The sequence below is a fragment of the Anas platyrhynchos genome, chromosome 21, assembly GCF_047663525.1.
Source record: "Anas platyrhynchos isolate ZD024472 breed Pekin duck chromosome 21, IASCAAS_PekinDuck_T2T, whole genome shotgun sequence".
Taxonomy (NCBI): domain Eukaryota; kingdom Metazoa; phylum Chordata; class Aves; order Anseriformes; family Anatidae; genus Anas; species Anas platyrhynchos.
In genome coordinates this window covers 12,205,823-12,223,171 of record NC_092607.1, presented here as the reverse complement: position 1 = coordinate 12,223,171, position 17,349 = coordinate 12,205,823, and the positions used below count along the sequence as shown (strand labels likewise).

Sequence of the window (17,349 nt, the reverse complement as noted above, 5' to 3'; positions counted from 1 at the left end):
AAGTGAGTGATACAAAAGTCTGGTTGTAGATAAAAAGAATCCTGTAATAGCACTTTTATCTGCTAAATTATTGCAGTTTCTTTTAGGAAAATTCTTTCTTTTGGTTTGCAAATAGCACCATTCTTCCTTTTGATCCTATTCGTCTTACAACTTTTTTTCATTGAGACATTCTAAGACCGTTTCTTAATCTTATCCTTAAAGTCCCATCATGTACTTATTATAATGGACAGTACTTAGATCAAAAGTTAATTTGATCCTGAGAGTTCTGATTAATCTTCCTGCAAGTGTTACAAACCACAGTCCTTAAATTAATGAATAAAAAGATGAAGCTCCAAAATGCCAGTAGGTTAAAATTTCTTGAGAATTTAAGTGGATGTCCAAACACAAGAGAAAAATGAGAGTTCTGAGAGAAGATCTACACTATAAATTCAAGTCTGGTGTATGAGAAAATGCAGATAAAAGCTAAGTTATCAGGTGGCTTCTTGTTGATAAACTGCAACACAGAGAACAAAGTGTCAGAAAGTGAGAAACAAGAATGACACTTTCAGATTACCAAAGAAAGAATCCGGGGAGGTGTGTTTTAATTCAAGAATGTGGGATCTCATTGGTGAAAAACTGACTTAGGATAGAAAACTGCTTCTGTGACTTGATTGATGTCTGTTTCTCTGTAAAAGAACCAGCTTCCCCTATGTAAAATCCTTATTTTGCCTAGGAAAATATTTTGAAACTTAGGACAATGTGGTAATTTTGAGAAAAATTTCAAGAAACGGGTAGACACTGAGCAGTTAATTAATTTTAATTTTGAAGAAAAAAATGTTGATCATTTTTTGGAATGAAAGAAAATTTAGAAAAGATGCAAGGACTCACCTCTTCAAAAAAAAAAAAAAAAAAAAGAAAAAAAAAAGTGTGTGTTATAAAAGAATAGGGCTTTTCTTTGTTTTAAAGGTAAACCACCATATTCAGAAAAATCACTGTTCATCCACTTTGTGCAGGTTTTCATGGGTATTCTGGAAAATGAGTTGAACAGCTGTAACATTTACAGACACAGTGAATTATGAATGTGTATATGAGATTAGAAAACTAATTCTGAATCTGTGCCACAAATATTTTCATTAGAAATCCCATTCTCGGAACAAGTGCAACCATGGCAAGGAGCTGAAACAACCCCGTATGACCTTTGAGTGACAGAGAACATCTTCGGTTTTATTTGCAATTGATTTCTTTTGTGAAGTCTGATGACTAGAAATTATTCAGTTGCTAATTTCAAACACTGAAAATATTAAAGAAAGCCTTAAATGCTTTGTGAGTGGTTTGAGAAAAGGAAGCACTAAATTTTAAAATCAATATTTTACTATGAATTATTCACTGTGTTACTGGCCATGGATATCATCTTACCTTTAAAGCTTCTCACTTTCTCTGTTTAGCCCTTCTGTTCACTTCCTTGGTGTTTCAGATGTTACTTCCTTATTTTTTGGTAATGGTGATGGAAACAGGCAGTAATTTAAAAAAAAAACAACAACTGGTAAGGCAAAGTAGTCTTCTCGGGAGCAACAGCCTTACTAGTGGTTCTTCACCCGTATGCAGAAGAGATGTCTTATTTCCGTTCTCCTATTGCAATGTGTATTATGAGCCAGCCCCAAGTCAGCACACATCTTAAACATTATAAAAATGTAATCAGATTTTAGAAGATTACCAAAGAGTATCTGTCAGTGAAGGTCTGACAAACACAGTATTAAAGCATACTCACTGTGCAGTGAGGAAGAAGTTTCCCATGTTGCCTTCATTTGATTAATTTTTGTTGCATGGACTCCAATTACTTTATTTTGAACCCTAGAAATTAAACAAAGCAAGTAAACAAAATCCAAACAAATGAAAAGCTCAATTTCTTTAACATTCAAAATACTACAGTATGCCAGTTTGTGGTGTTGTTATTCAGAGAAAAAATATTTCGAATGTTAAGCTGAGTGCAAGAGACATATATAATAATAAGTATTTGAGTGCCATCTGATAACAGTATCTTGATAGTTCTGTCTTAAGCTTTGACTATCTTCTGACATAAAATATATTTTTGCTTGACTACTGCTATGTATATTAAAAAGAAATATGAAGACTGTGTTTTTGTTTTAGCATTAGCAGCTACTAAGTGATTTTTTTTTATAATCTGGAAAATAAATATGAAATGTTTTGATTTTTTTCTTCCCCTGAGCATTTTCTTCCAAGTAATTTAAGAATTGTTTTTCCCCAGACATTTTTCTTAAAAGTTTTCATATAAAACCAAGTGAGTTGAAAGAAAAACTATACATTATACATGAAGAGAGTGGTGGACTTACAGATGAGCAGATTACAGCACTACGAAGGTAATCTTTGGGGTTCAATTGTTTATTTATAAGATTCTATGTTTTGGAGAGGGCATAATTTCATTCAAATAATGGGTAGTTCAGGAAAAATGCTACTGAGACATTGAAACTATCCTGACCATAGATAAAATGTTAGAGTTGCACACAGAAATCTCTGTTCTTGCAACAGACATTGTAGAATGTTCTTCCAAAATATAACTCTTCCCCATGTTGTGTAGGAAGGGAACTGCAGGACACGACAGCAAATCTGACAGGACTTTGTCAAACTGGTTACAAGGAGCAGAGTTAGTAAAAGAATGAGTGAGCTCACCTGCAGTGAGCAGGTGTAGCAGTCAGAAAACTTCACAGCATCTCTTACTACAGCCTTATTGTCTATTGTGGGCTCAGAAATGAAAGAAAAAAAATGAATTCTGTTCCCTGTTTAAAAACTGATTTGGACGTAGGAAGCCAGACAAGTGTTAAAGGAGAATATCAGTATTTCTGAGTGGCAGAGATCTGTGGGTTTAAAACAGAACAAAAATTTTGATATCTTAAAAAACAAAGTAAAAACCCACAAAAACAAACAAACAAACAAACGAACAAAAACAAACAAACAAAAAAAACAAAACAACTATACTGAGAGTAGTACATTTCAGGAGTGTAAGCAAACTATAGGCATGTGAAATTTGTAGAAATTGGGTCTTCTCTCTGACTAGTTAAAAACACAGGAAAAAAGTGGGCCCTAGAGTGGTGTTCATTACACATCCAAGTTCTCATGCAAAGCATGTGGTACCAGTGCCATTTTATTATACACATTGTTATGAAAATTTGAAGTGAGACTGCTTCTTGCTTCAAAATGAGAAAATTGAGTGTTTTGTTAAAAGTGAGCTTAGAAAATCATGATGCTAGCAAAAAAAAAAAAAGTGAGGAAGTAGGTAACTTTTTTTTTTTTTTTTCTATCAGTGTGCCTACTTTTTGTGCAGTGATTTTAATTCTGGCCTTAAAATCCTGGTCCTAATTGCTAAAGTAAAGTTTGCGGAATAATGTCTGCACTTAGAAAATGATGAGAACAGGAAGGACAGATGTGAAATGCATGGAATTAATGTCATTTGTTGAGATGGCTTGTAGAGAGCTTACCTGAAGTATGAAGGGACATGGACAAGGCACTGAGTAATTAAATATTTAAAATATGCCAGTGTTCTGGAGGAGGTTTCCATGCTTCCTACATGCTTTACCATTTGTACCCCACATTTGTGCACAGCAGACTGTGAACTAGTGAAACGTGTATAGCTCTACTATAATAGAGCTCCATTTTCTTTCAAAAGCTGGCTGTTTTTCATATAAATAAACAAGTATATTTATATATTAAATATAACTGCACTTTCTAATTGCAGTGATGGAATTGATGAGAGTGTAATTGCAATGAAGTACCTTGAACATTTGTGTTTTCTCCAATCACAGAAGTAATTACGGAGCTGGCAGAAGTGAGGGAATGCCCCAGTCTGAGCAGCCTATTTCTTGAGGGCAGCCACTGCTCATACCTACTTTTGCAGGAAAACACCGAACACAATCCATTGTTCAAGCCATTGTACAGCACTGCAGATTTGCTACAGGATCGCCATGCTCTTGAAATTAGTATAGCACCACTGAGATCAGTGATTTATGGCATCTGGGCTCTTTGCCATCAGAAAACAATAATAACAATAATAATGCTGATGGTGGTAAAGAATCTTCAAAGATTTTATTTTTGCAGCAAAGATTTCAGAGTCTTCCTTTGATAGCAATAATGCTGAGGTAATTTTTCTAGCAAAGGAACATGTACCAGACATTGGCTGTTGTATTGCTGTATGTTCTATAGGATTAAGGATTCTATTCCTGGGATTCTTGTTTATTGTCAAAATCTAGGAAAATGTGTACAAACCTTGTAGGGAAAAGAAGCTTATTTCCCTCAACCCAACAGATTTTAAAATATTACTGAAATACAAAGAGATGCATTCTCTGACTGGGGGTGGATTTCCAAGACAGCTAATTGTCTTACAACTGCCATTCAGACATTTTATTGAAACGGCCGATATTTATCTGAAAATGTCAGCAATCAGCAGTTTCTCTTGTAAAATGCATTATAGTGGAGTTGCCATGATAGAAGTAGCAGGACGTTTAGCATTTTTGAAGATCTTTCCACTTCCTTTAGGAGTCATGGTGGAAAATTTTACCATTGAAAACTCCAGTCTCCAATTAGCTGAGAACCTGTGGCTATGATAGGAGTTTAAACAGGATGGTCAGGAAGAGGAAAACTCCTCTGCGTGCATATTATACCTGTCATATGAACCTGAGCAGGAAATCTGAATTCCACTATCACAAAATGAAAAATATTTAAAGCCAAGAACAAGATTACATTTCTAAGAGTGACCAATGAGCAAAATGCTCTACTCAGGTATCCAATAAAGGTTAACAGAGGTAGTGGAATATTATTAGAAACTTCAGGACTTATTTTAATAGCAAAACTTTTCCATAGTTGTCTGAATGAATTCTTTATCTTGGCATTTTTAAAAAACAAGGTATGCTCTCTCTTCAAACTTATTTTTTTCAGAACAGTGTGAGATTTCAAGTTACAAAAATTCCCCTGTAGTTACATTCATGTAAAAGATATTTAAGGAATGCATTCATATATTCTTGTGCTTCCTTTCCCCTGGCTTCCATTGCTTAATGCTTTAAGCTGTAAACCTACTAAATACCCTGTTAGTTTCATTTCATATATATAATATATTAAAAAAAGGAATGCCAGACTTCTGATTAAATGAAGATATTTGCTGTCAGTTTTTTTAAACGTTCTTTGAATTTGCTGCAAAAGTTAAACCAACTGTTTTTAATGATAAATAAAACTCTTTTCATTTTCCAGCAGATAACTGGTATTTTAAAATGAGATTTTTTTTTTTTTTTTGAAGATGAAGGGTGATGAATGGAATATTTTCTAATCTGCTTTAATATAGATTTAATAATTCAAAACCCAGTAATTATTAAATTGAAATGTCATATTAAAATATTGACAACAGGAAAAAAAAAGGCTATTGTTTGTCCTGTATTTAAAATGCTAAAAACTTAGCTTTATTTTTCCATCTTTGAATAATTTTCCTTACTTTTAATAGAAATGCATATTCATCCTCATGACTATTTAATCATACTTGCTATATTTTTTTTTCCAGAGAAAAAAGAGATGATAGTAGACCTGAATACATATTTAAAATTCTTAACAATCCTTCTTATATGTTAGCTATAACATCCATTCAATTTTTCTTTTAGATGTGTTTTGAATTCCCACAGCGTATCAGGCAGGCAGATTTCCAAAGGATGGGAGCTGTGGTGTTGTGAGTTTATTTTTCTAAGTGCAGAAATGTTTAAAGATGTAATTTTTTTCTAAAAATCTGTGGCTCTGGAGTGCTGTGGGAAAATATTTTGTTACCTTATTAAGAAAGAAGAAAGTTTGGGTCTGTATTATGTGCTATCACAACAAAAACGAGAAACAGATCTCGGATGTGATACAGTGCTTAGAGAGCCAGAAACACCATTACCCACCTTTGTTCCATGGGCAATTAAAAATTTTTAGATGTACAGGGGTTGGTCAGACTGTGGAGCCCACTCATACAATAACCTGATAACCAAGAACCAATCACACAATAACCTGAGCCTGCTCTGTTTTTGTGCTAATTTTTCAAAGAAGTTACTGCTGGAGATGAGCTGAATGAACATGTCCCTAACTGCTTAAAAACTCTATGTTGTTTTTAGGTGCTTTTTAAAGGTTGTCAGATATGTTCATCCAATAAATGAAACCAAAGCATGTATATTAGGCACAGAATTAATGAATATTTTAGAAAGAATAGCATTAATTCCCTTATGATACAGTTTTACCTTTACCAAAACCCATGACAGTGTAAATTATCTGTAAGTCTGCAGATATAGATATGCAGATCTATCTGCAGATCATTTTTGTTTTCTGTTGCACCATTCACTCAAATGTCCAAAAAGTACCATTGGTTAAAGAATAAATATGCAAAATATAAAACAATAAACAGTGAGGAATTCTGATGTATGGAATGGAACAACTGTTTTACATTATGGCAATATTCAAGGAAAAGGACATCTGACTTACATTTGTTGTTTTACAGATACATGTTAACACCAAAAGATGCAGAAAGATACCAGTCATTCAAGGGATCTCCTTCAAAGCTGCATGTAGTTGATCAGTTTATGTTAGAGGTAAGAAAACATGGCATTAAAACACACCATGCACTATTTCTGGGACACCTCCTTCTAGATAAAACCACTTCAAGAAGCTGTTAGTTGGAACTTAAATTTACAGCCTTAGTCAGAACCATTATAAGAGGATTTATCTGATAAAGAGTTGAGACAGTAAAAATTATGAAGAGAACTTTACAGATCCATTTTTTGCATCTTCAATTAATATGTCCTCTTCTTCCCCCAAAATAGGAGCTAATTTAATCTGAGCTAGATTTTCCAAATCTCTAAATGTAAAACTGTATATGTGTAGCTGTTCTTGTTCACGAGAAATGAGCACCATTGACTTTAATAGCGTCTGGCCCTACCAGCATACAGCGTATTCTTGGATATGCATACACAAATCAGTCATAGACAAGCAGACTGATTTTATTTGTCAGAGTATGCCTGTAGTCTTAAGGCCTAGAATAAAATTAATAAGTGGGCACAGAAATTAAGGAAATTATGTTGCAGATGAATTGCTCAATGGGTTTTGTTTCATGTTCTGTTTGCTTCTATGCAGATGTGTAAAATCCCCCACTTGGGCCAGAGGCTGGATCTCCTGCTTACCATACGCGAACTACCTATGAGCATGAGAGACTTGGAGCCTGTGAGTGACAGCTTTTAAGTGACTGCTTTTTCAAATGACTGCTTTATCATTTGTTTGTAATCAAAATCTACCAATTAGACAGCAGGGGCCCAAGTGGCCTTGGTGCAGATTTCAAAGCTGTGTAGTTGGGATATATATTTTTTTACTTTAGCAAAATATTTCACATTCCATAATGTAGATAATACATAGTGTAGGAATACAAGAATCCAAATGTATAAAATATACTTTCATTGTGCTGTTCAAAAATGATAAGCAAAAAGATTAAAAAATAAAAATAAATAATCTTTATAGATCATGGCTTTGATAACAAAGGAATTGCAAGGAACATGGCAGTTAGAGACATGCTGCATTTGAAATAAAATGCCACTATCTGAATGCTTTTGGGAATCTGAAACTTGATGTGATTTAGTCACCTGCAGAAAGCAGGATGTAAGCAACATGTAACAGATCTTGGATCAGCTAATACGACCCCTTTCCCTGGGTACTATGGGAAATTCAGTATTATTTATTTATTTATTTATTCATTTTTAACATTAGCTAGCAGAATTGTTCTCATTTTATTGTGTTTTGTTAATGACAGACTGTTCCACAGTACTGGTTCAAAACAAAACAGTAAAAACAAAAAATAGATAGAGACATATGAAGGCTGTGATATGCAGGTATATACATGCATATACATTTAATATCATCCTTTTTCTACTAATGGGTTGGTAAAAGATATTCAAATTTTTATTTGGGGTTCCTAAACTTTCTTTTTTCTTTGGCCAGGTAAGACAGAGGCAAATTTCACCATTAAAATTCAATTATTTGTGTAGGGAGATTCTTGCCTCAGCAGCTGAAAGAATTGGTCTAACGACATAGATACTTGAGTGAGTTTATTGCACCAGCATCTCATAGATATTTCTTATTTTCAGAAGATTGAAGGAGGATGTCTATCCTGAGAACTACTCACTCATTAAAGTGCAGTGTTGCAAACCAAACTTCAAGTCCCTCTCTGCCTTTTTCAGGATGACCTAGAGGATGGGGTGGGGTGAGGGTATGCAAATAAACAGTGTGCAAGTCTCATGGACTGGATCTTCCTGCTGCCTTACCAGTCAGGGTTTGTGTATGCTTTGATTCAGTTAAAAGGTTTGCAAGGTTTTGCTCTCATTCTACGTGGGAATGAAAACAAAATTTTAAAGTTCTGCAAGTCAGAGTTGTTCTCTTTTATTTGTCTGTGGCCAAAACCATAGTAACAGTGAATAAAACTCAGAATAGGAACAGATGGAGGACGCTGGGGAGATGAACAGATTCCTGACCCTGTCTGGTACCACGCTATGCCTTTGCTATCCTCCACTGAAACCAAATATTAGAATATTTGGAAGCTATTATATACTGGTTGCTTTGAAGGATATTTATTGTTCAATATCAAACAACTGATTCAACAACTGATTAAATGCCTCTTTTCTTACTTATACATACTAACACATTTATAATGTGTAGAATGCAACTAGAATTCCATGGTACAATCTTGTATTCTCTTTCAGCACCCTCTGGTCCCGTGCTATGCTCTGTAAGTTTTGACACGGGTTTTCAATGCTCCCTCATGTTTCCTCATTTCTCTACTTTTAAATTTGTGACAGCTGAAGGCAGGTGTGATGCTAGAAAAATATATGTTTCCTAATTTCAAAATGAATTTACCTCATGTGTCTATTGCTCTAGAAGGGAGGTGTCTTCCCTGGGAAAACAGAATTTGATACTAAGTTTGATTACAGGAAATTATTATTCTTTCTTCGGGGGAAACTGTACCGAGAATTTTGATAAGTCTTCAGTTGGTATAAGCAGAAGGGAGAGAGGTGAAGGATGGAGAATCTTGTACTGAGCTTCGGGCTATCTGCTTCCCCCGATGCCTGACATTTGGTGCAATCTGGTGCATTCAAACAGCAAAAGGCTTTTCCTTTAGATGCATTTTAAGAGATGAGGTTGAGTTTCTTGTAGCAGGGCAAGTTTGGCAGCCACAGAGGATCTGACCTCCATCTAAGGCAGGGTAACTGTGCCAACACCAGCTTTATCTTGGGAGAATTTAACTGCTCCTTCCTGAAGCCCCCTGGCTTGTTCGCCAAAGAAAGTTCAATAGGAAGATAACAGCTAAAGTGTGAATTCAGGTGGGACAGTGAGGCTTGGCAAAGGACAGGTATAGCACCATTGTTTTACTTGCACATGTAATCTGAACTTAAAGAAGATTTGTTTCAGCTAATAAACCAGAAAATCCAAGCAAGTAAGCAGCTGCAATCCAGCCAGAAATTTGTTGCTGTCTTGGAGTACATTTTAGCCATTGGAAACCATTTAAATGAAAAGGCTGGAAAAGAGAAAGCTAAAGGATTTCGATTGTCATCTTTGACCAAAGTGAGTAAATATTTTTCTTTTTATTAAAATCACCATATTATAATGTATGTTGACCATTAACATTAACTCAATTTTTCCCTGAGTGTGGAGAAAGGCAATCATTTTTAATGAGTAGCTAACATTTTAACATCTGCTCTTGGTTACACTAGAAACAAAATCTGGTTTAATAATGTATTCTTTAATGTGTAGTATAACAAGATGCATTTCCCCATACTAGACAGCAGTGCTGTCTAGATGGGGGCACTGTGGTGTTGAATGTGCTATGTTTCTAATGAGGTAGAACATCAAAATGCTGATGTCCCTGATATTAAGATCCCCTGGCAAGAAGAGATGTCTGAGCTGCAGGCCCTGGCTAGATGCAAGTTTAGATAAAAGTGTGTTTTGCTGCATTGTGCAGAGCACTGTCGTATGGACCTGTTTCATTTCACTATGGTCACGGGCTGTAGCTCCAGCACTTCTTCTGCAGGGCAGCACTTTTATGGCACTGGAGTAATTCCTTCATGGTGCTTCATTTTACTCTAAAGCAAGAGCCTTTTGCTACAAGTGCTACCGTGCAATGTCAAGGTCAAGTTTCAAAAGCAAAGTATAAATAAATGAACAAATACAAAGGGAGGAAACTTTGCCTGCAATGGTTTAATGATTTTAACACCTCCTTGTACTCCCCATCAGTGCTCTGCATGGAATGGATGGGTGAAAAGGGTGGCTTTTGTGATCTTTTGCCTTTACTGATAGAGATATGCTCTATAAACAAACAAACAAACAAACAGCCACCACCAAGAAAACAAAACATCATCTACCTGTTAGTTCTGAAGTTGTTCGGCTGAAGGAGCTGGGCTTGTTCAGCCTGGAGAAGAGGAGGCTCAGGGGTGACCTTATTGCTCTGTATAAGTACATTAAAGGAGGCTGTAGAGAGGTGGGGGTTGGCCTGTTCTCCCATGTGCCTGGTGACAGGACGAGGGGGAATGGGCTAAAGTTATGCCAGGGGAGTTTTAGGTTAGATGTTAGGAAGAATTTCTTTACTGAAAGGGTTGTTAGGCACTGGAACAGGCTGCCCAGGGAGGTGGTGGAGTCACCATCCCTGGAAGTCTTCAAAAGACGTTTAGATGTAGAGCTTAGGGATATGGTTTAGTGGGGACTGTTAGTGTTAGGTTAGAGGTTGGACTCGGTGATCTTGAGGTCTCTTCCAACCTAGAAATTCTGTGATTCTGTGATTCTGTGATTCTTTACCAGTCTCGTCACTCACCTACCACTTACATTACAGTAGGCTGAGCTTTCCATCAATTTTAAGGCAATGGCTTTCCTATTTTCACCATAATATGCCACTGGAAAATTCTGCCACTGAATACAGTTCCCACACCCCTGCCTCTACCTGACAGAGAGCATTATTTTTTACCCTAAAAACTAAGAAGTAGATACAAATTTCCTAAGCTGCCTTGTAACTTTAACACTATTGTAAATAGAAGAAAAAAAATATATATTTTTTTTAACGTATCTTTTCCATCTGGAGACTTTAATATATGAGTGAGTGATTTATAACTCTAGTGGCAATTCTGAGATACAACTTTTTTATTTTATTTTTATAACGGTTGTAATACCACATCTATCATAATGAAAAATGCCAAGAAAATCATTTTCTGCCACAGAGCATCTTCCTAGATTCAATTAAGGAACTTTACTGTCTTCATGAACACAGCACACGGCTTTTAAATGAAAAGGAATAATGACTCTGTTTGGTGGTCCAAAATCAGATGCAATCAATTAGAATACCTTAAGTCAAAAAAGACCTCTGTGAATAGGAAGAGACAAAAAAGAAAGGAAGGTCAATGGATATGAAAGTGTAAAGCTGATCTTAATTGAGAATGTCTGAGAGATGGCAGTTTGAAAAGGAGAGGTTTAATTTCATTGTGTTTTCTATTCTTGTCAAATTTACATAGGAGCTATCAAAATCCATGCTGTTTTTTTTTTTATATATATATTTTTTTAGCATAATAACACAGTCTGTCAATTATTGCTGTATTCTACTTGCAGTTATCTCTGTTGCGGGGTAAGGAGAGGACATTCACCTTGCTTCACGCCCTTGTGGAACAGATCTTCTTACATGAGCCTGATTTGGCTAAATTTTCTCAGGAGCTGACAGAATTTGAAGCTGTTCCTGATGGTAAGTGGACGGACAAAAAAAAAATAAATAAATTAACAGATAAAAAATGAAATCCCTCAACTTTTCTGGAAACCTCCATCTCAAAGTATGAATGATATTATTAGCATGTTTTTCCATCTCTCTTCTTTTCCAGCTTCCATGAAGGGCCTAAGTGCTGAAGTTGATGGTATGTAAATGTGATTTCTGAATTCAGAGAAAGATTTTCATACTTTGTGCAGTCATTTGGAACAGGTTTTCATTGCACTTCTGTAGTTTGTAAAGAGGTGTAAAGGCTCAAAATATTGAGGTAAAGTGTTGCTATGGTGATATTTAACCTGCCATGTTACTGTGAAGAATTTTAAAAAAGAAATATTAAAGTGTGTCCAGGTGCTTTCGGAATATAAAAAAAATATACCGCCCATGGGAAATAGAGTTTATCTTAAAGTACAGATGTTAAGCGATACAAGAGCTCTGTCAAAGTTACAACCGTAACAGAGTCTCTGGGAGCAGGCAATGCAGCAGGAGAAAACTTTTCACAGTTCAGTAGTGAAGTTCAAGAATTTCTTTGAACCAAACTGGTGTCCATCTCTAGAAAGGAGTCCAACATTAGTGAAGTCAATAGGAGAGAACAGAATAGTCATTCAAATGTAAGACAGACTTTGGAAGATATTCAAAACTTACCTTTGAACACTACTGTAAGTTGACCAGTCAATGGAACTTTTGAGAGCTGATAAAGAAGGTATGTAAGTGGATAAAAACTTGTGTTGTGTTGAAAATTTATAAAAATTTGTCTTTTGAAAATGTGGCATGGATGTTGACTATGTCACTACAGACTAATATATCCTATTTCAACCACTCATAACATATGTGAATGCCACTTGTTCTCAGCTTTTGGTTTGAAAAGCCCTTGCACCTATTTTGCTGGGCTCCGTGAGTCAGTCAGGCATGTAGCTTAACACCACCAAATAGTTTTTATTTTGTTCCAAGAATTTCCAATCAATTGTTTTATGAAATTTAAGTAACTGAATTTAAGAGTATAAGCAAATATACTTCTGTATTTATACATATATATATTCTTCATATAAGTAAATATACTTTAATACATATATACTTTGTTATATATATGTGTGTGTATATATATATGTATATATATAAATCATTTACGTTCAATCAATTGTGTTTGTCAGGCACAATGTTGGTGTAAATTCCAAACAAAATATTTTAAAGCCAGATATGTAAAGTCATGCTTAAAGTGGTGGAACAACCTTGGCATCAGAAACTGTTGGCGGCTATCAAAGGACATGAATTATGAGACCCTGAGGAGACTGACCTCTTCCCTCCTGGATTCCTGATGCAGATTACTTTTTTTTAAGTACTGTTCTCCAGGCCAGAGAGGGAAAGAGGTGGGCCAAAAGCCACTGAACCAGCCTTTCCCACCATGTAGTTCAAGGCACATCATGGGGCTCATGTGCTCAACTGAGCACAAGAGGAGAAAGAAACTGGACTGCAGCGTGGGTCAGTTCTTTTCTCCACATTTCATACAGACAGAACCCTCACAATAACAGTCTGGTGTAGGGCATAGTGCCTACTGACAAGATTTCTTACTGTTACTAATAGGGGAATTTTTATTCTTTTATCTTTAATGGAACCCTGAATTTTCTACAGAAAGATGTAGTTTGGAAGAATGTTATTTTCATTGCTAATTCCAGTGCTCAAAAGCCAGGAAAGGTCAGATTTACAGCTGCAGCATAACCATACTATTGATCTCTTCATTATTCTGCAGTTGCTTATGGTGCGATCATATGCTATTTCTTCCCCACAAGACCTATATGTCTTTTAGGATTTCTCTTTGAAAACAGAAGGTTAGTATTGTTAGGTGATATTATAGACCCATAATTTGCTATTTTTCCATGTGTTCTAAATTAAATATTTGTACACCTTTGAACACAACTGCATGCTAGTGAAATTGCTCATTTTCTTTATTTTGTTAGTTTTAAAAAAAGAATTGGAAAACGTTATTCAGTGCAGAAGGCTTATTAAACCCAAGACAATCAAGGCAACACCCCAGGAGTTACAGTTCTGCAAGGAGCTAAAGGTAACATAACCATAACCTTATTGTGGACTGCAGATAAAGGATGAGCAATCTATTTAGTTTTCACTGAATCCCACCCTGACAAGGGGGTCAGGAGTATCTGAGGACAACCTTGTATTCTCCTCTGATAATATTTCATACCACAAGCTGCAGCATGGAAGGTCTTTTCAGAGGTTCTACATCTCTTGCTTTTTCTTCACAGGCAAACTGGCTGGAGTGGATGAGGAACAGATAGTTCCATGGTCACCCACATTAAACACTTTGGAATAACAGCAGTTTTTCTTTTTTTTTTTTTAGTTTGTAACAACTCCCTCTGCCCTCAGAAAACAGCACGGAGAAACATCATCCAAGAGCTTGAATAAGTTGTGATTATAATTTGATTTAAGATGATTCTGTCCACATTAATGGCACAACAGGATGGGTTAGAGGATGCTATGAGAAGTGGCTGAGCCCCTATAGGGAGGCCAGTATGCTTCTTGAATAAATACTAAGTTGCCTTAAATGCATATGTTGCAAAGGACCATGATCAAGAAAATTTGTTTTAAAAAATAAGGCTTTGCTTTTGACTCCTTAAGAACTAGCAACTGGAAATATTTACTTAGCATGCAAAGAGACTGTGCCAAATGTGAGTGGAAGTTAGGACCTTATGATGCTTATCCAGTTCTGTTAATTTTAATAGATTTGGGTAGTAACATTAGATGATATTTTAATAAGTTATATAACTTTTTTTTCTTTGATGCCTTAATACTTGCAAGGAAATGTGTGTGTTTGATGTGTACTTATCTTTTGTGAAATGTGAAATTTTTGTGACATGAAAATTTTGACTTGAATTCTCTTGTTTTCACTACTGTTTAATATCTGCAGTAATACTATGCTCCTATATCAAATTAAGAAGTTTTATTTTATTACAGGATTTAATTCAGAAATATGAAGAGGATCTATCCCAGCTGTCAAAAAGATGTGATGAAATGAAGAAGCTTTATAGCAATGTACTGGTATGTGTTGTATTAAAGTGCAATGAAAATAGATCTACATTTCTTAAGGAAAAAAAAAAGAAAAATGCAAGAAGTTCCCATGCTTCTACATGCTTTATAGTTATAGTGTCCACAGGAACTGGAAAAAAAAATGTATCAATGGTGGAATGTTTTGAATGAAAATATGGCTTTTACTTTTCTTCAGGACTTATAGCCCACATTTAAGAGGGTTTATGGCCCAAATATCAGAAAGAAAAGTGGACGTTCAACAATTTTGTAAGTCTAGCCAGTTTAATGGTTGAATGTTTTCAAGATATTACAGAAAACAGCATGTTTTCTGGTGTCTAGCACAAGTTGTATCTTCTGCTTGCAGAGCTTCTGTTACAAGGGCTGAGGGCTTTTTTCTAGTGACAAGCCTATAGTCCATGGCATTGATTTAGTTACTGTTATTTGTGGGAGAGAGAGGTGGAGATGTTGGTAGTAGCACAGATCTAAAAATGAGCAGAGCAAAAAGGGAGCTCCTTGGGCACAAGATTTCTGATAAACTATCTGATCTTGCTTGTTCCTATTACATTCTCCCACACTTGCACTGGAGAAGCACCTAATTTTCTCAGTCAATTTTTGTTCTGAAAAGAAGAAAGTCATCTAGGTCCAAAACAATAGGAAATGTTTTTTGGGGTCAGAGGGTCACACCAAAAGGAATGATATAAACTCCATGCTGCAATTTTTAACAACATAGTGTGAAGAATCCTCATTTTGTACAATGTTCTCAGAGAAATTTGGGAGGCCTCTGCTATTGTAACAGTATTCTCCAGCAGAATAGTCTCACTGGGAGGTTTTAAAGAAAGGGATGGCTTTGCTGAAATGAAGAGCTGATCTCAGAAACTAGGAAAACTTCCTGGCATTTAGACAGAACTTTAAGGCATTTATTTATTTTGGTGTGTGAGGTCTGTGTGAAGGGGTGAGAGGGGGATTAGAATATAGGGAGGTTTAATATAGGCCATATTATATATATATATTATAACAGGAAGATGCCACCAGAATAACCTTTGGGGACCTATTTGAAGAGACCGTGAAGATTAGAGACATGTTTGACCAAGGAAAATTAATTAGTAATGTTTTACTAAAAGGAATATTGTAACGACATACAAGGTGTTTTTTTTTTTTTGGTTTTTTTTTTTTTTTTTTTTTTTTTGGGGGGGGGGGGAATGTGTCTCTTGCAACCTTTAACAAATGGGAAAAATGACACAGCATAGTGTAGCAAGACGTAATAGTATGGTAGCACATAAGCGAAGAACGCAGTGCCCAGTAGGTGGAAAAACAGTCTAAATGAGAGAATTAGCAGTTGAGTTAGATGAATGAAAATGGTTGAAAAGCATTCATCAAAAAGTAGGGAGACTCCTGTTGTAAAACCATCTAGGAACACTGCTTGCCTGGGATATGGAAGACTTTGACCATTTTACCTGGAAGTCAGTTTGCAGAAGGAGCTGGCATGATGCAGCTGGTCCTGCTTGTAGAGCTGTGACATGCCCAGTGAGTGATGTCCTCCCACATGTCCTTGCTCCTGTCATATTCTCCCTGCACAGACATTGTTTCTGCCCAGCCATGAATACTCAAGCAGGGGGCATTAAACATACAAATCTATAGCACAGCATCATCTGTGAGATTCTGCTTCCCTTGCTTGGAATGGGAAATCCAAGACTCTTATTTGCATCTGAACAGGATTTCATTTTTTACATGGCCAGAAGTTTCCTCAAGTATTTACCCAGTTGCTTTTTGCCTCCCTTCCTTCTTATTCTCTAAAGTTAAGCTTTTGATATATTTCTCTCACTTGGATTTTTTTTTCTTCTGAATACTGTTATTGCTAGGCAGATCTTTTTGTATATTTATAAAGCAGCAAAAACATAAAGCAAATATAAAATAGGATGGGTGATCAAAGACCAGGCTATCATCTGAACAGCACTAGGAAGGGATAGTCCAGCTTACCTGGGGGGATACCTGATGTAGAAATGTGATGTAGGTGGCCACAGAAGTCATGTTGCTCATAAAACAGAAATCCACAGGCCTACCTTTATGATTTTATATTCTGCTTATAAAATCAATAATGACCTTGGCATGTGACACTTCTATGGAATTAACAATAAATTGTAGATAACTGCCTGTGGTATAGCTGTGGGCTATCAACTTCTCACAGATGGTCATTAGCTCCAGGAAATGTCTCTCTCATTACTGTTTAACTGATGGTACGCTACAGGTGAGTGGCGAGGTGTGCCAAAGATCAAGGACTTGGAGCACCCAGGAGGTGCAATTAGGAGCACAACAGGCAAAAGTATTAATCAGGTATCACTGGTTAACGTTAAAGTTTTTGTGACTGGATTATATGTGAGCAGTTTCTTTTACTGTATTTATGAGTTCCAGGCAGAGAGTTTGCTTCTAAGAGCATCTTAGATGATGTCCAGGTGAATGTGTCTAGATAATGACAGATACCTGTCCAAACCTTTCCATTTCAGTTGCAATTTGAGATACTGAAATACAACTACATT

The 17,349-nt window shown here is 36.0% G+C and overlaps 1 protein-coding gene across 6 annotated transcripts in view; it reads left to right on the top strand.

Moving 5' to 3' along the window:
• Positions 1 to 17,349, top strand: part of LOC101796210 (formin-F) — an 89,127-nt gene that overhangs the window by 67,709 nt on the left and 4,069 nt on the right. For all 6 annotated transcript variants that reach the window (XM_072026487.1, XM_021276577.4, XM_013105398.5 and 3 more), the window contains 8 exons: positions 2,246 to 2,357; positions 6,500 to 6,590; positions 7,132 to 7,218; positions 9,451 to 9,603; positions 11,632 to 11,761; positions 11,895 to 11,927; positions 13,732 to 13,835; positions 14,744 to 14,827. In XM_072026487.1, the coding sequence (XP_071882588.1) occupies positions 2,246 to 2,357; positions 6,500 to 6,590; positions 7,132 to 7,218; positions 9,451 to 9,603; positions 11,632 to 11,761; positions 11,895 to 11,927; positions 13,732 to 13,835; positions 14,744 to 14,827 (794 nt within the window). The remainder of the gene's footprint in view (positions 1 to 2,245; positions 2,358 to 6,499; positions 6,591 to 7,131; positions 7,219 to 9,450; positions 9,604 to 11,631; positions 11,762 to 11,894; positions 11,928 to 13,731; positions 13,836 to 14,743; positions 14,828 to 17,349) is intronic.